Source organism: Gorilla gorilla, chromosome 2 (assembly GCF_029281585.2).
Source record: "Gorilla gorilla gorilla isolate KB3781 chromosome 2, NHGRI_mGorGor1-v2.1_pri, whole genome shotgun sequence".
Classification (NCBI taxonomy): domain Eukaryota; kingdom Metazoa; phylum Chordata; class Mammalia; order Primates; family Hominidae; genus Gorilla; species Gorilla gorilla.
In genome coordinates, this window is record NC_086017.1 from 165,468,739 (window position 1) to 165,490,796 (window position 22,058).

Sequence of the window (22,058 nt, forward strand, 5' to 3'; positions counted from 1 at the left end):
AAAAAAAAAATACAAAAAATTAGCTGGGTGTGGTGGTGTGCTCTTGTAGTCCCAGTGGGAGGCTGAGGCAGGAGGATCACTTGAACCCAGGAGGCAGAGGTTGCAGTGAGCCAAGATCGTGCCATGTACTCCAGTCTGGTGACACAGCGAGACTTCATCCCCCAAAAAAAAAAAAACTAGATGTGAAGAGGTGACCATATTCATGTATTCTCAAGTAGAAGAGATATTTCTTTAGGCTCTTGCTGCTATAGGAACAAAAATGAATTCTAAAAATCTTAGCTATTTTTTCCATGAGTCTACATAGACCCACTGTCTATTATATAATATACCTCAATATCTCTCCAGTAGAAACTAAAATAAGAGTACCTCCATTGAAAGCCACATAGTATAGCTTTTTCTGATCTCCAAAATAATAAGGTTCGCAGAAGGAATTTTTATCCATGGAGCCTACAAAAGACTATTTTCCTTTTAAATTAAAACAGCAATTCCACAGTTAACCTACCGCACAGGAGTGAGGACGAAGGATTAGTATTTAGCTCTATTATTGTTTCATGGAACAAATCTAAGGCTTAGTATGTTTATTATTCACATATAAAGGTGTGCCAAAACCTGTTCACTATGGTGAATAGTTTTTGAATCAATATTTAGAGGTGATGGGTCTACATGGGAAAACCTCAGTCTTTCTGGGTCCCTTATCAAGTTATTCCCTGATAACTGATTATTAGGAGGGTATACTTCTTTGACTAAACCACGATTTTGGTTCAATAGCATCAACTATCTAATAAACTGTCTTGAAATCAAATTATACTGGGATAATGTGCAAAGATTACAGCAAGTCAGTCAGAGCTTTACGGATATTGTACAAACTTAAAACGAGGGGTTGATAAATGGCCTGTAAAGTTTTCTTTCAACTCTCCTTTTCTTAAGTCTGTATCGAAAGATTAATGGAAATCTCTTATTCTATCTGTAAGAGGCAAAAGAAAAACCCTCTTCTGAAAGTCCATATATGGCTCTTATCACTCATATGAATAACTGCAGAAATACTGTGAAATATGCATTAAAGTCCAATTCTTTGTAGAAGTTCAAGACAAATCATTTTTCCTATCATTAAGACAGAGATAGTTTTACTTCTTAAGTTATTATGACATTATGAGGAAAAGTACTTTCCTGGTGCTTTCATTGAAAACTACTGGTGAAAAATCAGTACTGCTGTAAAATTCAGTGATTAGGAGCCTAGCCTGTGTAGTCAGAATGCCTGGATTCAAATCCTGGCTCTGTAATTTAGAAAGCTATGGGACTTTGGACAAGTCATTTAATTTCCTTGTACCTTAATTTCCTTATTCGTAAAATGGATATAATAACCTACCTCATAGTACTGTAGTGAGGATTAAGAAAGTTAATATGAATCAAGTGTTCAGGAGATGATCTGACACTCAAAAAGTATTAGTTGCTATTATTATCACACAATATATGCTTTAAAAAAATGAAAACCAACTATTATAAGTAACATAACTTATTAATCAAACTTAGAAATTGAAGGCAAAAGATTCATAAAATAGAAAACTTGGCAGATACTTTTCCAAACAAACTACAATTAGAACAACTTTCCTATTTAAAAATGTTTTGCAATAAGCTCAAAATAATAAGAAAGGTAACTCTTTTAATAAATATCTTTAAATGCCAACATCACATTTTGTTACACAAAATTTTTGTGTGTTCTAAAAGCTTTGGACAGAGTTCCCACCTTACCTTCCAGCTCGACCTTTTCTCTGTTTGGCATTAGCTTTACTAACCCACTCAGCGGACATTGTACTGATATTGTTCTGAGTATCAAAATGTGTCTCTTTTATTTTTCCTCCATCTATCACATAAACGACATCATCTATGGTAATGCTGTTTGGAAAACAGATATATAAAATGTTAAAACACACACACACACATCAAAAGCACTATTAACCTATAAAAGACCTATAAATAGGGATTTCAGAGCATTTTTTTTTTATTACATCAAATGATTTTAGCCATTCAGGATTTTCACTACTCTTCACACCCATATTTACCAATATTATAGGGATCGAGTACCTAACAGTAGGCAGTGTCAGGCACTGTAAGTGACAGCACAGTATTAGTTATTCAGATCATATACTAAATTTTTACTTGCCTACAGTCAAATATCACAGGTTGCCTCATACCTAGCACTATGGGAGCCCCAACGGCATGGTTTAATATCAGCTTCCATAAAAGAATCTGTTTCAGTGTCTAAACTACGTCTTAGTACCTCCAAGAGAATACAAGAACATTTAAAGGCTGGATATAACTAATTACCAAATACTACCCCCAACCAGAAACAGGCAAAAGGACAAAATTTACCTCAGCTCCCATGCTTCTTTGGGAAAACAAAACAAACAAAAACCAATACCTAAAATGCTATTTCTGAGCTAAAGCATTACTATAGGTTAAAAAAACCCCACAAAACTGGCCATGCATGGTGGCTTAGGCCTGTCATCCCAGCACTTTGGGAGGTTGAGGCAATAGGATCATTTTGAGCCCAGGAGTTAGAGATCAGCCTGGGCAACATACTGAGACTCCATCTCTACAAGAAATTTAAAAAATCAGACAGGTGTGGTGGCACAAGCCTGTAGTACAAGCTACTTGGGAGGCTGAGGTGGAAGGCTCACTTGAGCAGAGGAGATCAAGGCTGCAGTGAGCCATGATCGTGCCACTGCACTGCAGCATGGGTGACAGAATGAGACCTTGTCTCAAAAAAGCCCACAAAAAATAAAACTATGCTCACTGCCATAAAAAAGGTTTTATTTTTAATAAATTACAAGGTATATGGTAGAGAAAAAAGATTAAGGTATATAAACACTTTATGGTGTTTAAAACTTATGTAATCATCAGTATTTGATATTTAAAACTACTTTTACCTAGTCTCCGCGATGTTGGTAGCAATTACTATTTTCCGAACACCAGGAGGGGTTCTTTTAAACACCTGTAAAAACAAATACATCAGAATCACAAAAGTACACTAACTTCTAATACATTATATTTGTAAATAGAGGAATTACCTCAGATACTGTTCATTTTTAGCATTCGATGTTCATTCACTGACATATACATCTAATATTTATCGATGTATTTATGAAGTATAGATCATTTTCAATATTACAAAATTATCTTTTGGTAAACCACATTAAATCTCCCACAGATGTCACAATCTTATCACAAACAAGATTTCCAATGAGATGTCATTATTTAAATTTACAGCAGTTTTTTAACAAAAACTGGAGGTTATAAAGTAGAGGGAGGGGTATTTCTGTTAAGGACAAGAATAATGAAGTCAAATCTCCATGGGTAAGAACACTGAATAATCAGGCAGATGCCCAACCCAGCAGAATAAATGTCAACTGTGCAGCTGTACCAACCACTGTCTACTAGCTTGAGATCAGATTGGAGTGAAAAAAAAAAATCCTCTTTAAATGGAGAATTCTACAAATACTGCCCCACAATCCGACAATGTCACTAAAGTAGAAAGAAGATAGGTAATCAAGTACCACTGGCGATAATGCAAACAAAGAAAAAGCAAAAACTTATCCCTTCATTTACAAAACTGGTAGTCAATACAGAAAATGTTTCCCAAGCTATTCACATACTCTCCAGCAAAGGAATACATAATTTACTAGGTTATGGTGTGGAAGATGAATACTTCCATGCTGGATACTCTTTCAGTCTTTGGAATCAAGAGTTACTTTCTTGCCCCCTCTCTTCTCTCAGGTATGTACTCTGTATCTAATTCATGACTAAGGTACCAGCAACAAAAATATTAAAAGGGTCTCAAAGAAAAGTATCTTGGTATTTTCTTATAAAAAGAGAAAAGGATAAACTAGAAACGGGGGGAGGAGCAGGTTTTCTAATCAATTTCATTTTGCAAGAGCCTGCAAATACTATAGATCATAACATTATCCTGCCTCTGAGAATGTAGTGTTCACTCTAATTAGGAAAGCGCCTCTATCTGATGGAGCCAAACACTCATAATACATTATTAAAACAAGAAATTTTATACCTGTGAATATACTAATTTTGTGAAATTAAATCTCAAATCATCATCAAACTGTAGTATGTCACAGATCATTAATTTCTAGGTTTGGTTACTTTTAGTAGTACTCACAGACCTTTTTCTCTTACTCAGGAAACCCAACCAAGTTACTGGTGAAACCAATTCTTTAAACTTTTTCCTAATGTAGACAAAACTAATCTGATTTGTAGGTTATCCGCTGATATTCAAGTTTTTGAGCAATCAGCCCCTGAAGACTCATTTGCAAAGTTCTCAAAGAAGTATTTTTTTACATGAATTACTATTTGAAAATGCTCCTTAAAAAAAATAAAGGAAAACACATAACAAGCAGTCCTTAAAGCTTGCCTCAGTTTGAAATACATTTAACAAATGTATCCATTTAACATACCTGTGTCTGGTTAACTGTAGGCATCAGTGAATGTAAAGGTATAATTAAAAATTTATCTGAAAATTAAAGAGAATTAAATTTTAAGATAAAGAGTTGCAGAAAAGCTCCATCAAAGACATATGAGACAATGAATTCAGAACCTGAACCACTCAATTCTTTTTTTTGATAAGACACTGAACATTTAATGAAAACAGCTAAACCATCTGAGTTGACAAACTGCCCATGTGTTTAAGTGAACCAAAAATTCTTTATTTATATTTCTACATACAAACAGACCAACTTAATTTCTTTATAGTCTTGTTTTCTGAGCGCTCCAAGTTCAAGCTAACATTTTGTTCTGTTAGTTTATTTCATATTGATAAGTATTTTCCCCAAATTCTTAAAGAACTCTCAAAAGTTGGGAGTAATCTTTTCAAATTACACCAATAAAAACTGAATGAATAGCCAAAAATTCTGTTTAACATGAATATGTTTGTACACTTTGGGTGATCCTATTTTTTTGTTGTTCAGTCAGGGTCTCATTCTGTTGCCCGGGTAAGTGCAGTGATGTGATCTCTGCTCACTGCAACCTCTGTCCCCCGGGCTCAAGTGATCCTCCCACCTCAGCCTCCCGAGTAGCTGAGACCACAGGCATGCACAACCATGTTCGGCTAATTTTTGTATTTTTTGTAGAGATGGGGATTTGCCATGTTGCCCAGGCTGGTCTTGAACTCCCGAGCTCAAGCAATCCACCCACCTCAGCCTTCCGAAGTACTGGGATTACAGATTACAGGCATGAGCCCTGCACCTGGCAATCCTCACTATTCTAATCAAACCGATAACATCTAAATTTTTAGAGCAAATTACTTATTAAATACCCATGTCCTAGTTAGAAAATAATAAAATAGTCCTTGTTAAAAATAATACATTCCAGGCCAGGCACGGTGGCTCATGCCTGTAATCCCAGCACTTTGGGAGGCCGAGGCGGGCGGATCACGAGGTCAGGAGATCAAGACCATCCTGGCTAACACGGTGAAACTCCATCTATACTAAAAATACAAAACCTTAGCTGGGCGTGTTGGCGGGCGCCTGTAGTCCCAGCTACCTGGGAGGCTGAGGCAGGAGAATGGCGTGAACCTGGGAGGCAGAGCTTGCAGTGAGCCGAGATCGCACCACTGCACTCCAGCCTAGGCGACAGAGCGAGACTCCGTCTCAAAAATAATAATAATAATAATAATAATACATTCCAAAAGTGACCCACATTTTACACATATTTTGTTAAAAATATAAGAAATTCCTACTTTTTAAGTTTCCAAATGAAATAGCTCAAGCCCATTCATGATTATTAGCCAACACAGAAAGTCTGGTGTAATACAGTGATGGGTGAAAGGGAGAGTGTCAAGAAAGCAAGGGTTAATTTCACATTTAACTATGCTTACAAAAATACAATCTGACTTAAATGTCCAAATGATTCAAGTCAGCTATAATTCCCCAGAAAAGAACTGTTGTTATCTAAAGGATATGATGATCCCCATGGACTCTGACTGTGAAGAGATTTTACAAATCTTAAAAATAAAAAGTAGTAAACAGCCGCCAAGCAACTGATGTTGCTAAAAAAGAATCCTCTGAATTACTTGTCTCTGTGACAGTATGAAATATTACAACTATAATATTCAAGCCAAAAATACTTGAATTGAATCAAGCTTTCAGATATAACTTTCGAGTTACAGGAAATAAAGGTAAGAGAGAATCAAATGAAATGATAGCATAAAGAGTCACACAAATTCAGAAAGTTGGACTTATTAGAAAACAAATGGCCTGGTCTTTTCTATGACTTTATTACCATGAGGAAAAGCAGGGAGTGGAGGGGAGCAATGTTCTAGAGCTAGATCAAAAGATGTTGACACTTTCTATAGTTTAAGCAGGCTAGTCGTGAAAGACACTTTTCAGAAAAATGGTAAAATCTGATTACAGAATGGATTATCAGATGGTATTAAGGATTAGGCATGATAAAGACATGATGGTTATATAGAAAATTGCCTTTAGAGATTCTTGCTTATACATTTAGAAATGAAATGTGACAGCTGCAATTGACTTTAAGAAAAAACTAGGACTGAAAAAATAATTGTTGGCACTGAAGTCGTGGATTCATTAAGATTCTGTAGTTTTGGCTGGGTGCAGTGGCTCACGCACGCAATCCCACCACTTTGAGAGGCCAAGGCAGGTGAATTACAAGGTCAGGAGTTCAAGACCAACCTGGCTAAGATGGTGAAACCCTGTCTCTACTAAAAATACAAAAATTACCCAGGTGTGGTGATGGGTGCCTATAATCCCAGCTACTCGGGAGGCTGAGGCAGGGAACTGCTTGAACCTGGGAGGCGGAGGTTGCAGTGAGCCGAGATCGTGCCACTGCACTCCAGCCTGGGAAACAGAGCGAGACTCCACCTCCAAAAAAAAAAAAAAAAAAAAAAAAGTTTCTCTAGTTTTTTTGTATATTTAAAATGTTTCATTATAAAAAGTTTAAAAAGTTAGCCAGGGATAATAAAAGTAAAAACAATTCTGTTGAAGACTATATAATTGGGAAAAAAAATTTATATTGCTGACACTATACAACTAAGAGAGTTAATGAGAACAAAATCTATACTCTTATGAAAAGAAAAAAACAAGAAATTGATAAGCATTTAATAAACTGAGTTTCAAAACTCAACTTCTCAGCACAGAGTTAGGCCAATTTTCTCCCCATGATAGTGGTTAACTATACAACTGATTATCAAGGCTAAATTTTTTTCAACATAATTTGAGAAGAAACACTTAAGTTCTGGAAAGATTTCCTTTAAAAGGAATTGAGCTGGTAGTGGAAGTGTATACATTAGCAACTCTTTCCTTGAGAATAATTAATTCAAACTAGAAAGTTTACGAAGTCAATTATAATAATCTATAATATCATACCCTTTTCCCACTCTCCATCACATACACTAAATGATAACGTTATATTTTGGTATATATCTTATCTTCATTGGTAAATATATGCACACACATTTTTTAAAATTATAAGTACACTATACAATAATGTTTATAATAATGGGGGAAGGAAAGGCCAGAGTTAGATTTAGCCAATAAAAAAATTCTTGTTTGAAAAATTCAAAGTTGTTTGAAAAATTCAGCTGTCTAATCATGACAAATTTTTCTATAAAGTTATCACACAAAAAGAAAACAGAAAGCAGTATTTCTTTATAGAGAAGTCAATTAGATCAAAATACTTTGCAAGCTAGATAGTAAATAATTTTAATTACAGAGAATGCTTTCAGAGCATAACAGGATTTAACAAACAATAAATATATACATTTATTATTTTAGTCAATACAATTAGATCAAAATATTTTCTAGTGCCTATAAATTTTGTCTGGCTGGGCGTGGGGGCTCATGCCTGTAATCCCAGCACTTAGGAGGCCGAGGCGGGTGGATCACGAGGTCAGGAGATCAAGACCATCCTGGCTTACACAGTAAAATCCTGTCTCTACTAAAAATACAAAAAATTAGGCGGGCGTGGTGGCGAGTGCCTATAGTCCCAGCTACTCAGGAGGCAGGGCAGGAGAATCTCATGAACCTGGAAGGCGGAGGTTGCAGTGAGCCGAGATCGCACCACTGCACTCCAGCCTGGGCAACAGAGTGAGATGCTGTTTCAAAAATAAATAAATAAATAAATAAATAATTTTGTCAAAAGCACTTCAACAGAGTAGGGTTAGAAATTATATTCAGAGGCCACACGTGGTGGCTCAAGCCTGTAATCCCAGCACTTTGGAAAGCTGAGATAGGAGGATCACTTCAGGTCTGGAGTTCGAGACCAGCCTGGTCAATATAGTGAAACCCCATCTCTACTAAAAATGCAGAAAGTCGGCTAGGCATGGTGGCACATGCCTGTAATCCCAGCTACTCTGGAGACTGAAGCAGGAGAACTGCTTGAACAAAGGAGGCAGAGGTTGCAGTGAGCCGAGATGGCATCACTGCACTCCAACCTGGCAACAGAGCGAGACTCCATCTCAAAATAAAAAAATTATATTCAGAACTGTAAAAATTAAATAGAATTTTCTTTGTAGTTTTTATATTTGAAGTTAATGATTGCTGAAAATACTCTAAATTTTATAGAAAAAAAGGTTCTCATTCATTTCTCTAGAGTTTATATGTTTCAAAATATGCTGTTCATACAGGATCAAAATCACTTGAGGAATTTTAACAACTTCAGATGTTCAGGTCACATTCTTAGATTTGGGGTGATGATGGGGTCTAGGTATCTGAATCTTAAAGAAGCTCCATGGGTGACTCTGTTGTATATTCAGAATTCAGAAACACTGGGCCAAGGGATTTCTTTTTTGCAGCAGTAAGTGAAAAAATGAAAAACCTCACATACCTATGCTTTAAGAGCCAATTTTATTAGGCAAATTGTGAAAAAGAAAGAAAATATTCTCTTCATAATACTAAATAAAAAGCTTCACCTTCATCTGTGACCTAGTAGAAGCAACACTTCTTTGAATAAAAGAAAAAAATACACGTCATATATAATTCAAATACCACTCTTTGAATTACAGTAAAATACATTTACATAGTACCTGATTTAAACATTACTTGTGACATCAAGAGATCATGTAAAGTGCTGATATTGTCCCATCCTGGTAGAAAGACCAGTATCGCACCATCCTATATGAAGGGGAAATAACCATTACAAAGGATCACATCAACAAAATGCAGTAACAGTAAAATTGTGTGCACACTGAAGTCTCCATTAAAATTATACTAGCTCAGGATAATTTTCGTTAATAATTAAAAGTACATAAGCTTTTTTTTTTTAATTATTGTTTTTGACAGAGTCTTGCTCTGTCACCCAGGATGGAGTACAATGGCATGATCTCGAATCACTGCAGCATCTGCCTCCTGGGTTCAAGTGATTCTCATGCTCGGCCTCCCAAGCAGCTGGGATTACAGGCCTGTGTCACCACACCCAGCGAATTTTTGTATTTTTAGTAGAGACAGGGTTTTGCCACATTGGCCAGGCTGGTCTCGAACTCCTGGCCTCAAGTGATCCACCTGCCTTGGCCTCCCAGAGTGCTGGGATTACACACATGAGCCACTGCATTCAGCTAAGCTCACTTTTAAAAAATGAGATTTATAATCCATATATTTGTTTAGTCTTTTCTTCAAACAGGTCAAATGCCTAAATCTTTTGCTACTATGAGATGATTTCTAGTATCAAAAGTAATTTCTTCCAGTCTATTTCATAAGCATTTAAGAAAACTGTATTTTTCATGGCCTTGATACGTTAATAAAATTAAAATTATGTTAACTGAAGAAAGAAAAATAAACAAAACTAACCTCTTCTTCCAAAACAATGTATCGGATGAGGGCAACAATCAAATTCAGATCAACTTTATCATCCTCCATCATTTCTATAACATCTACAGTACTTGCAGAATACCTATCAAAGTTAAACACAAAGTCATGAAATACTTAATCAAGTTTTCTGTTAACTTGCTATAAAAGCTTAAAATTAACTCAATCTGCAAATGGAGGAACATAATCTACAGATCGGAGAGAATTACTGGGGTAATTACTGCTTAAAAGTCAAATCAGCACAATATTTAGCTCGAATAAGAGACTCACAATGCTCTCCTTTAAGTATGTACAGATTCAAGAAGATGCCCCCAGCCTCTGGCTTTTTGTTTTAGTTATTTAGCCACTGATTTCTCACCTTCAGACAAAATAAACTTACCTTCTTCGCAGTTCCCTTACATAATCTGGCCAACGTTCTTTATATATTGCTTCTTTTTCTTCTTTTTCTTGTCTATTTACATGCCCTTGCATGAAACCCCTCTTAAACTGGGATCTGTGTTCTTTTTGTTCTGGAACATACCTAAGATAAAAACATTCTTGAATATCTTCACTTTTTTGAAACTCTAGTTTTAGCTAAAATCTGTGACATTTTATATTTAGGATTTTCAAAAAGGATTCTAAAAAACATTTTCATTATGCTTTCAAGTGAATGCTAGCTAAAATATCAGTCTGTGTTCATTAACTTATAAAACCTGATATTTTGGATAAAAATCTTTCTTTTTTATTGAAGTATATAAACCTATAGATCATTTTTAGTAGTCAAAAATTTAGAAAAAGACCAAAGTAAGTAACTTTTACCTTCAATTTTAAGTTTGCTTTAGAACAAAAGTTAATATTAATGTTAAGTCCAAACCTGACTGCACATAAGAATCGAATCCCTCAGAGAGCTTGTAAAATACAGACTCCTAAATCCTATCCCTGATGATTTGGATTTGGTAGGTATGCCTTGGGTCTGTTAATCTAAGAATTTTAATTAGTGCCTGCAGGAGATTCAGATAGTATATCCAGATCTACAGACCCACGCTAGAGAACTATTTAATTCTGCTCAGTCACACAGTTGTAGCTAATGGCAGATCCAGAATCAATATTCAAGTCTCTTATATGTCAATCGAGTGCTGTACTATGATTCTACTACCATCCTGTAGTGATTGCTAAAACCATAGAGGGCGCATCTGGACAATAATTCTACTTCTCATTGTCAGTCCTGTGAGGCACGAGGTGGGAAAAGACAAAAATGAACCCACACTTTAACCCCAAGGCGTCTCTGAGCTCAACTAGAGGACAGCATCTAGATGGAATGGGGGAGGGGTTGGAGCATGGACTCCCAAGTCAGAATATCCGTGCTCTGCTGCTGACTAGCTGTGTAACCTTAGACAAGGCATTAAACATCTGGCCTTTAGTTATCTTATTTGAGAGATTAATGTTTGTAACAGTACTGGCATGAAATTTTTAAAAATGTGATAAAGTAAAAAAAAAAAAGTGATAAAGCCTCATGTATAGCAGATACCCAGAAAGTGTTAATCCCCTCCCCTATTCAGTACCTGTGACCCAGAATTCCCCTAAGTCTTCGATACATACAGAGGCACCTACCTGAGGTACGGCAACCTGAGACACAGATTGGTCCTAGTCAGCAGGATGCACCCACAGTCGGCTCCCTTCCCAGAAATTGCAAAACAGAGGTAACCTTCAAACCTCCCACCTCCAATCACAACCCTCCATATCATCTTGCCCTGCTCTTGTTCTGGTCATTGTATTTTCTTTGCTACCTCCCTTCTGTGCAGCTCTTCTTCTGGGAAGGGGACAGCCAGGAGCTTCTGATGAAAATCTCTAACCAAGGACTACCCTCATTCAACTCTCCTCTTAGAGCTGATGAGCAGATGGCAAATGCACAGATACCATGTTTTTGCTTCAAGAGACTGCTTGGCTACAATTCCATATGCGTTCCCTGACATCCAGGGAGCTTAAGAAAGCAAGTTTCCATCAGGTGCCTTCAGATTATTGATCCTCAAAACTTTGTTTTCATTGTTGCCAAGCAGTTGCCTCTTATTTTCCTGGCAAGCAACTGCTAAATGTGCCATGATAGGATATGGGACACATGGTAAAAAGTGGAAATGAAGAGGGAGTGTACAGAAAATTTATGGCCACTGATGATAAAATCAGGACATGGAAGACCATTACATGCTGTCTCTCTGAGGCTTTTATTATGTTCTACCTTCTCTGATATATACATTTCCCTCTTTCCTACTTTGACTTCCACTGCTTTCCTAACTTGCCCAGTCTCTACCTAATATGTATAATCTAATTTCCAATATACTCTTCACTTCCCTTAGACTTTTTATATATAATAGCTTATGTGTCTCCCTGTCTACAAATAAATTCTGAGAGCATATACCAAGTCTCTCCTTGCTTAATGCTCAGACCCTAGCACAGTGCAAGGCATAGAGTAAAGCTTAATAAATACTTGTGAAATAAATGTCTGGTCAAAACTCAGCAGATTTTTCTTCATGTAAAAATGGTTGTAGGACCTTTGCTCTCACCTTCCACTCTCACTTCCTGGTTTTCTTAAGAGAACTTTAGAGTTTTGAAAAATCTCATCCCAAGTGTTTCTACATCTATCCCCCAATCCCCTTTTTTTTGAAACAGGGTCTCCCTTTGTCACCTAGGCTGGAGTGCAGTGGTGTGATCTCCACTCACTGCAATCTCCGCCTCCCAGGCTCAAGAAATCCTCCCACCTCAGCGTCCTGAGTAGCTGGGACTATAAGCGCATGGCATCACACCCAGCTGATTCTTGTATTTTTTGTAGAGACGGGGTTTCACCACATTGCCCAGACTGGTCTTGAACTGCTGGGCTCAAGCAATCCGCCCCGCCTCTGCCTACCAAAGCATTGGGATTACAGACATGAGCAACCATGCCTGGCTACCCTTTTTTTCATTCAGATTTACCGTAGGTCAGGCACTGTGCTATGTACTAGTTACTAAAATAAACAAGACAAAATCCTGGACCCCGAAAAGTTTGAAATCTAGTGCAAGAGGCAAATATAGAGATATACTATACAACAAATAACATAAGGGTTATAAGAGATATGATACAAGTGGTATAGAAATACAGATGAAAAAGAACCAAAGTTCGGGCGCAGTGGCTCACACCTGTAATCCCAGCACTTTGGGAGGCCGAGGTGGGCGGATCATGAGGTCAAGAGATCGAGACCATCCTGGCCAACATGGTGAAACCCCGTCTCTACTAAAAATGCAAAAATTAGCTGGGCATGGTGGCGTGCACCTGTAGTCCCAGCTACTCGGGAGGCTGAGGCAGGAGAATTGCCTGAACCTGGGAGGCGGAGGTTGCAGTGAGCAGAGATCACGCCACTGCACTCCAGCGTGGCGACAGAATGAGACTGTCTCAAAAAAAAAAAAAAAAGAAAGAAAGAAAGAAAGAAAGAAAGAAAGAAAGAATTCAAGTCTGTGAGAGGTACTAGGGAAGGCTTAACAAGCAATGAAGCTGGGATTTTTCTTATATAATCAATAGTTTACACATGAAAGGATGGAGAAGATGGCATATAAAGGTCTAAGAGGAAGAAAAACATAACGGCAAATTCATGAATGAGAGGGCATGGCATGCTAAATACACCATTATGGAATGGTATACTTAGCACAAACAGGCCACAGGACACATGACTGGAAAATGAGGCTAGAAAAGAAGACGGGGACACACTGTAAAGGGCCTTGGAATGACCAGCTAAGGAATTTGAACCTGATCCTATGGGGCTGTGCTTCTCAGGCTTTTTCCCATCAAAGAATACAAACACAATTCTACACAAGCTCCTGGAGAAGTCTGCTAGCAGCAAAAGGCCAGTGGTCAGAATGCCGGGGGAATCAGTAACTTGGGCATACCAGTTGAGGTGCTCTGTTATAGCCATGGCAAACCAAAAAAGGTTCTTAACAGTTTGTTAAAGAGATATCACATATGCAAGGAGCTTGCCCAGGAGAAGAAAGCTCACATGAACAAATTGTTTTTAGGAAAATATATGGCAGCAATCCTAAGAGTGAAGAACATAGTACCAAAAGAGGAACTATTGTATTAGCACAGGGGAGATAGTAAGGACCTTAGCAAAGAAATAAAAATGAGAAGGCATGTTCAAGAAGAAAGTTCCCAGAGTTTGTGTGTGTTTGAAGGCAGTACAAAATGACTTGGTTTAACTTGGTTACTCACTGTGTAAAACAGTTGCCATACCTTGGTACATAACTGCCTGATACACACTAACTTTTGATTTATAGGTCAGAAAACTAAGTGGAGGATAATTATTAACCATTATAAAGTATGCTGGGCAAGATACATTGTTTTATTTTTTTGGTGGGAGAATATAAGATAATGATTTAGGCTTGAGAAATGTTAGGTTCAAGGCATCTGTGGTACTAGGATACTATTGAGCAGAAAGCCAGTTCGAAGATCAGGAGAAGCTTCAGTTCTGAAGCTATACTACTGAAAGCTGTGAAAATACAGAACTACAGTCAGGGATATAAACAGGTCTGCACAGTGAAAACATAAATGATTGAGAAGACTGGGAGAAATTATATTTAAAGGTTCGGCAATGGAAGCCAACAAAGGAAAGTGAAAATCAGGCAGGAGAACCAGCAAAAGGGTTCAAACACTAAAGACAAAGGTTCCCAAACTTTGCTGCCCAGGAATCTTCAAAAAACACTGACGCCAGCCAGGCGTGGTGGCTCACACCTGTAATCCCGGGACTTTGGGATGCTGAGGCAGGCAAATCACTTGAGGTCAGGAGTTTGAGACCAGCCTGGCCAACACGGTGAAACTAGTTTCTACTAAAAATACAAAAATTAGCTGGGCATGGTGGCACACACCTGTAATCCCAGTTACTTGGGAGGCTGAGGTGGAAGAATCACTTCAACCTGGAAGGCGGAGGTTGCCGTGAGTGGAGATTGCTCCACTGCACTCTAGGCTAGGCGACAGAGAGAGACTCTGTCTCAATTAAAAAAAACCACGGATGCCTGGCTACTACCTCAGACACTGTAATATAATTTAGGTAGGGAGTATAAATCAGGCATCTGGATTTTAAAAAGCTCCAGGTAATTTTAATGTGCAGCCAAGTGTGGCTAACTCCCAGAAAAATGTTTTACAAGGAAGTAGTCAATGGTGGGTTTCTGAGACTAAAGTTTGACATGAGAAAAGTGATATATTAGTTAGTAATTTTTAATGTTTTTTATTTCCTAATGTTTACTTACCTTATTTTTTCAATTACATCTTCCAAAAGATATTCCACAACCGGAAAGGTAAAACCAGGTATATGTATCATTGGACAGTTACCTATTACGGCAGACAAAATATAAGCATAAATTTGTACTCAAATGTTAAAAACATTAATATACTGTAAATAGGACAATGACTCTATTACTTACTATTAATTCCAGAAAATGGTCCTGTAGCTTTTACAATTCTACCCTATTTTTCCACATCTACTTTAATAAAAAACAGCAGTCTAGTCTTCACTCAATACCATTTTACTGCTACCAAACTGTACACACATCTCACAGTTCTACAAAATAACACAGAATATCAAAGAATAGAGTTTTAAGTTGAACTCAAAATCCATTAGTTAGAAGTCTATTTTCTCTTCATCATTAACCCAGATGGTACCATAATAGAATATCCAGAATATCAAAGTTTTACTGAATTCTAGATAAGCATTACTACTTGTAGAACCCGGAATTAGCGGAGAAAGGTAATCAAAACAAAACCTAAACAAATAGATTGTTACTATTTCAGAATTACTAATAAAAAAATCACTTCGGTACTGTTATTTAAATGCTCTTTACATTTCATAACAAGCGAAACAAGCAGTACACACTGTAAAAAGCAAACATCACATCAGAGGTCAAAATACCTAAGTAGGTATCACTGCTCTACCCATGATGTGCATACATTTGAGCAAAGTACTCAATGTTAGTTCTAGAAGTCTCATTTAAAAATAACAATAACACCTACCCCAACTAATCTTACATGGTTTTCAGTATTACCTGGGATGTATTTTAAAGGACTTTTAAAAAGCTGATGACAAGAACATTTATTAAACATAAATATATTACATTGTAATTCCCTCCCTTTCCCCCTCCTTCCTTCACAAGTATAAGCAGGAAAGACAGTGAGGATTAATTTTAAAAGAATGTGCTTTGCAGCTGGTCCAATCTAGCTTCAGCTTGGGAAACCTACTTAACTGCTCTGAGGCTGCTTTCTCATCTGTAAAAATGTGAATGATAATAGCACCTACCTCATAAAGTGTTATAAAGACTAAGGAAGACAAAGTGGCAAATATACTACCTGGAACATTGAAGGTGTTCCATAAGTGGTCACTAGCAGTATTAGCAGCAAACTGCCACCCTAACCTGTGATAAAAGCCACAGAAAAATGACAGAAAGAAGTTTATAAAATTATGCAAATCTGTGGTTTGACTTCAATGATGCCATTGAACAACAAGAAGCTACCTGTCCTCACTATGAGAGATGATGCCACCATTTAAAAATAGACCCAATTGTCTAATCCACGAAACTGGAGGGTAGAATAATATTAAAATAAAATTAATAGCTAAACATTCATTTTGACTACTCTTTACCTAGTACCATATTAATTTTTTAATTGTTTTTCTAGTACCTTTTCTAATGTAATAACTATACATTTTACTCACCAAAATATTCTGAAAACTTTTCCGCATTCAATGTTGCACTCATCAATATTACTTTCAAGTCAGATCGAAAATTGAGAAGGTCTTTAACAACAGTCATTAAAACATCTGACTGCAGATTTCTCTCATGGATTTCATCAAGTACGATATGACTAACACTGGACAAATACCTAAGGCAGAAGTGCGAAGTACAAAATTGTAAAACCATTTTTCTTTAACAACTAGTAAAATCCAATTTAATAATTACATCTTTTGATAATACTTATATTTCCTTAATTGAAACATACTCACGGGTCTGACTGGAGCCACTGAAGGATGATTCCTGTTGTACAGTATAAGATAGAACCCTGTTTCCTTGGCAACCGACTGTGAATGAAAGACATGAATTAATGTGTCTTGGTTTTCTCTTCTAATAATTAACTACCACAAAGGTTTATATCTTCAATTTTAGAAATGCTTTCAGTTTTAATGAAAATCTTCATACTTAATTTTTTAGTTATAAGAACACCTACCACAATGGGGTAATGGGAAATACTTCAAGTTCATTATACATTATCTTTGTTGTCATTGATATAATGTTAATTTCTTTTAAAAGATACGACCATTGACATTCAGACAACAACTGAATTACTTATGGGGCCTAAATATTTGGTTCGTAATTGGAAAGCTCATTTGAAAAGGCAAATGTGTCAAGCATGGTGGCTCAGGCCTGTAATCCCAACACTTTGAGGCCAAGATGGGAGGGTTGCTTGAGCCCAGGAGCTCAAGACCAGCCTGGGCAACACAGCGAGATCCAGGCTCGAAAAGTAAAAAAATTAGCCAGTTGTGGTGGTGTCCGCCGGTAGGCCGAGCTACTTGAGAGGCTGAGGTGGGAGGACTGCTTGAGCACAGGAGTCTTCGGCTGTAGTGAGTTGACTGCACCACTGCACTTCAGCCAGAGCAACAGAGTGAGAACCTATCTCTAAAAAACATTAAGTAAATTAAAACATAAAAAGGCAAATGGAGTCCTAAGCTCCAGAAAAGGACCAACTATGTACTGCACAGTGGAGATGGATAGGGGGTTAAGATATCAAAATCAATAAAAAGTCAGTCGGAAGTGTGTGGAGGTGGTACTGAAAGGTATAGAGCACAATCTTTTCAGAGAGAGTAATGGTCTACTAATCTATGTCCAGGAAAAATGTTTATTTTTCTAATCATTCCAAATATAAAAGCATCATTTAAAAAAGGCAATCCAAGTCTGATGTGGGGTTAAAAGATAAATTTGTGACAGCAAGCCATCTACGCTGCAGTTACTTTAAATGGTAATTGTAATAGTAATAACCATCACAAAAATGGGGAAAATATCCTTTCTTTTGAATCTCCAGCTTCGAAGTTTCACTAAAATCTGCCTGTATATAAGAAGTGAACATTTCTTACCTCTGGAGACGAATTTGATATCCAGTACTATTACCATTGCCACAAGATTCTGCCCTTTCTGCAGCTACTCTTTCCGCAACCTTTAATTCAAATAAAATATAAAGAGAATATAATTTCCTTTAGAACAAATATCCTGAATGTCCATGAAAATCTAGGACTGTTGAAAAATTGTTCTTCAGATTTCTAAATGAGTTAAAAAAATAGATATTAAAATCTGAGGTATCTAAAACAGTGTGTGCCTCTCTTAAGAGCTGTTTGTTTATTTTTCATTTCCTCTTATAAAGTCTTTTAAGGCCAAGTTCTCTCATCACTAGTTTCAAAGTGCCTTTCTATAGCATCCTCTCATTAATTTATACTTTTTTTGTCTTTTCTAAGAGTTGTAAATCAAGATCTAAACTTGTAGAAGTTATGTGTAATTTGAAAGTAATTACATATTGATACTCTTCCCTTGTGTTTTTGTTTGTGGTAGGGACTGGTGTTGAATTTCTAGTTCTTGGTCATATTTTGAAAGTTATGACTGCCAAAAATAAGATTTGGAAAGATGAAATGTTATAATCTAATACTGATTTGTATAACTAAAAGTAACCAACAGTTATTCTGTGACAGAACAGTGATAATAAGGGATTAGAAATAGAAAATGGCATAATTTGTAAGAAATAATACTTTAGAAGTAAAACTTTCCAATAAGTATATCTAGTATACACCGACAGACCACATTAACCTGTCTACTCAAATTCCAACAGATGGTGGAAAACAGAAGAGAAAAATTACCTACTTAGCATTTCTTCCTACTATCAGCATATACAGTAAATGCTATATATTAGTGAAAATATTTAAGTCTAGCTACAAAAGTGTGTTATGACAAAAGTGGTTTATTTTTCACCATTCTGTAATTTTATGCAATTTCCTGGAATATAATACCCATAAAAGGGTGAAGACTACCTGAAACTGAAACTACTAGAAGAAAACCTAGGGAAAAACTCTTTTGGACATTGGTCTAGGCAAAGAATTTATGACTAAGACCTCAAAAGCACAGGCGACAAAAATAAAAATAGACAAATGGGAATTAACTAAGAAGTTTCTACACAACAAAAGAAATAACCAACAGAGTAAACAGATAATTTCCAGAACGGAAGAAAATATGTGCAAACTATTCATCCAGCAGTGGACAAATACCCAGTATATACAAGAAACTCAAACAACAACAATAAAAGACAAATCATCCCCTTAAAAGGAGGGCAAAAGACAAGAACAGACATTTTTCAAAAGAAGATACACAAATGACTAACAGGTATATGAAAAATGCACAACATCACTAATCATCAGAGAAATGCAAATTAAAACCACAATGAGATATCATCTTAACCCAGTCAAAATGGCTACTATTAAAGAGTCAAAAAATAATAGATCTTGGCCAGGACATGGATAAAAGAGAACTCTTACATACTGTTTGTAGGAATGTAAATTAGCACAGCCTCTATAGAAAACAGTATGGAGATTTCTCAAAGAACTAAAAATAGAGCTATCATTTGATCCAGCAATCCCACTGCTGGGTTTCTACACAAAGGAAAAGATATCAATGTATCAAAAAAAAAAAAAAATACCTGTCTCGCATGTTTATCACAGTACTATTCATAACAGTAAAGATACGGAATCAATCTAAGTGCTCATCAATGGATGACTGGATAAGGAAAATGTGGTGTATATATACACCACAATGGAATACTATTTAGCTGTAAGAGTGAAATCATGTCGAAATAGACACAAAAAGACAAAATATCATATTTCACATAAGTGGGTGCTAAAAACCAGGTATATGTGGACATAGAGTGTGGAATGACAAACGATGGAGACTCAGAAAAGAAGACAGGAGGAGGATAGATGATGAGAAATAACTTAATGGGTACAATGTATATGACGTGGGTGATGGACAACCTAGAAGCTCTCACTTAACCACTACATAACCTATGCATGTAACAAAATTGCACTTGTATCCCATAAATTTACACACTTCTTTTTAAAAAGGGGTGAAGTCTACTGCTCTTTCTTTATAGTACTTCTTAGAAACCAAAGCTTAAAACATATACTGTATTTACTGCCAAGTGCTGTCGTAATTGGTAATGTTTTTAACCACAGATTCTATATTAAATGACTTAGACATGTGATAAACAGCACTGCCATAAAATCAAAGACAAACACAAATCTTTATAATTTATACACAGAATTATATAGCATAAATAAATTCACTATGCACACTGAAATATGACAAGAAACCCCAAACACCTTTAAAAAATATATAACTCACATATTTAACTAGGTCATCTAACTAAAAACGACGACGACAACAAAATCAATGTACAGGCTGAGTATTCCTTAGCCAAAATGATCAGGACCAGAAGTGTTTCCGGTTTGTATTTTGGAATATTTGCATTATACTTGCCCTTGTTAAACATCCCAAATCTGAAAATCCAAAATGGGAAATGCTCTAGTGAGCATTTCCATTTTGCTACTCAAACAGTTCTGGATTTGGGAGCATTCTGGATTTCGTATAGTGAACCTGAACTAACAGTTACTTATAAACTATTACTTAAGTATGCCTTCCCAAAATTTTGGACTTGACAAACCAGAAACAATACCTTATTTTTCCTCATAAATTTCCTCTTACTGAGTAGCTGCATTCAAAAATGACTGACTATGGCCAGACACAGAGGCTTATGCCTGTAATCCCAGCACTCTGGGAGGCTGAAGTGGGCAGATCGCTTGAGCCCAGTAGTTCGAGACCAGCATGGGCAATGTGGCAAAACCCCATCTCTACAAAAAATACAAATATTAGCCAGGTATGGTAGCACATGCCTATAGTACCACCTACTTGGGGGGCGGAGGCAGGAGGATCACTTGAACCCTAGAGGTTGAGGATGCACTGAGCCATGTTATCACCACTGCACTCCAGCTTAAGTGACAAAGTAAGACCCTGTCTCAAAAAATAAATAAATAAATCACTGACTACAGAAATGCAGCTTAAAAAAAAAAACAAGGTTTCCCACTTTCACCACCATTCAGTGTATTTACATACTCAAAAAAATGACAGAAGTAAAAAAAAAAATTAAATAAACCAAGTAGTAAAATTAAAAGAATCAAATGATGGAGATTATTTGAAGCTTGTAATCAATTCTATAAATATTTTATCTATTTCATTCTTGTGAACACGTACTGAAATTTGCCTGGATATAAATTTTATCTTGAATTCATAAATATCTATTATCTGTTAAGAGAGAGGTTACTCAATTTTTTGGGCTTTATTATTACACATGTTAAGCAAATATTTGCTTTCATAGTCACCAATCCTAAGCCTCATTAAGAATCACTCCACACCTTCAGAATCAGTAGGTTCTAGCAAGATTACTTTTAAAAAGACAATTTTTAATAAGTTAAGAGATTACTTACTGAAATGGCACTAATTCTTCTTGGCTGAGTACAAACTATCCTGCAAGCAGATCCTTTTCCTCTTTCAATGTAGTTATCCAAAATGAACTGAGTAACTTGAGTGGTTTTGCCACAACCAGTTTCACCACTTATTACTGTTACCTGATGGTTATCAATTAAATTTACCAATTCCTATTTCAAAAGGGAAAATAAAGAATATCACATGTTGACTAAGTCTGAAAAAAGATATTAATCAAAATTCGACCAAACTGAAGATAGTTATTTTTAACAAACATATTAATGCTTTCTAAATTTTGCCATATCCAACACTGGCAGTTTGGATATCTGGATCTACCAACCTGCAAGAGATAAGTGCACCAAATTATAAAGAACAAAGCCAAAGCACTGTTAAAGAAAAACATATTGACATAAACAAGAAGAAACAGCTTATAAGTTCCATGGAGAAGAATTAAAATAATGTTGATATGTGGGGCTACTGAGTACAGAAGCAAACTCCTGGCCTAAACAACTATTGAGGACATTACAAATTTATATCATAATTCATAAATATGGCTTTGTCTGCAGAACAAGTTTTGTATGCCATTTTAGGAGCAAGGAAGAGAATATTGTATTTTAAAATTACTTCCTTTCAAATAATTAAAATAAAGTCATTGAATATCTAAACCAAAGCTAT

At 36.3% G+C, this 22,058-nt stretch overlaps 1 protein-coding gene across 1 annotated transcript in view; it reads right to left on the reverse strand.

The window, feature by feature from the left end:
- DHX36 (DEAH-box helicase 36) overlaps positions 1-22,058 on the reverse strand; it is a 51,044-nt gene that overhangs the window by 14,896 nt on the left and 14,090 nt on the right. The window contains exons 5-15 of the mRNA XM_019024430.3: positions 21,386-21,556; positions 17,942-18,021; positions 16,817-16,891; positions 16,529-16,695; positions 15,072-15,153; positions 10,207-10,347; positions 9,810-9,912; positions 9,050-9,137; positions 4,464-4,519; positions 2,928-2,992; positions 1,750-1,893 (exon numbers count right to left, since the gene is read on the reverse strand). Coding sequence (XP_018879975.1) covers positions 1,750-1,893; positions 2,928-2,992; positions 4,464-4,519; positions 9,050-9,137; positions 9,810-9,912; positions 10,207-10,347; positions 15,072-15,153; positions 16,529-16,695; positions 16,817-16,891; positions 17,942-18,021; positions 21,386-21,556 — 1,172 coding nt within the window. The remainder of the gene's footprint in view (positions 1-1,749; positions 1,894-2,927; positions 2,993-4,463; positions 4,520-9,049; positions 9,138-9,809; positions 9,913-10,206; positions 10,348-15,071; positions 15,154-16,528; positions 16,696-16,816; positions 16,892-17,941; positions 18,022-21,385; positions 21,557-22,058) is intronic.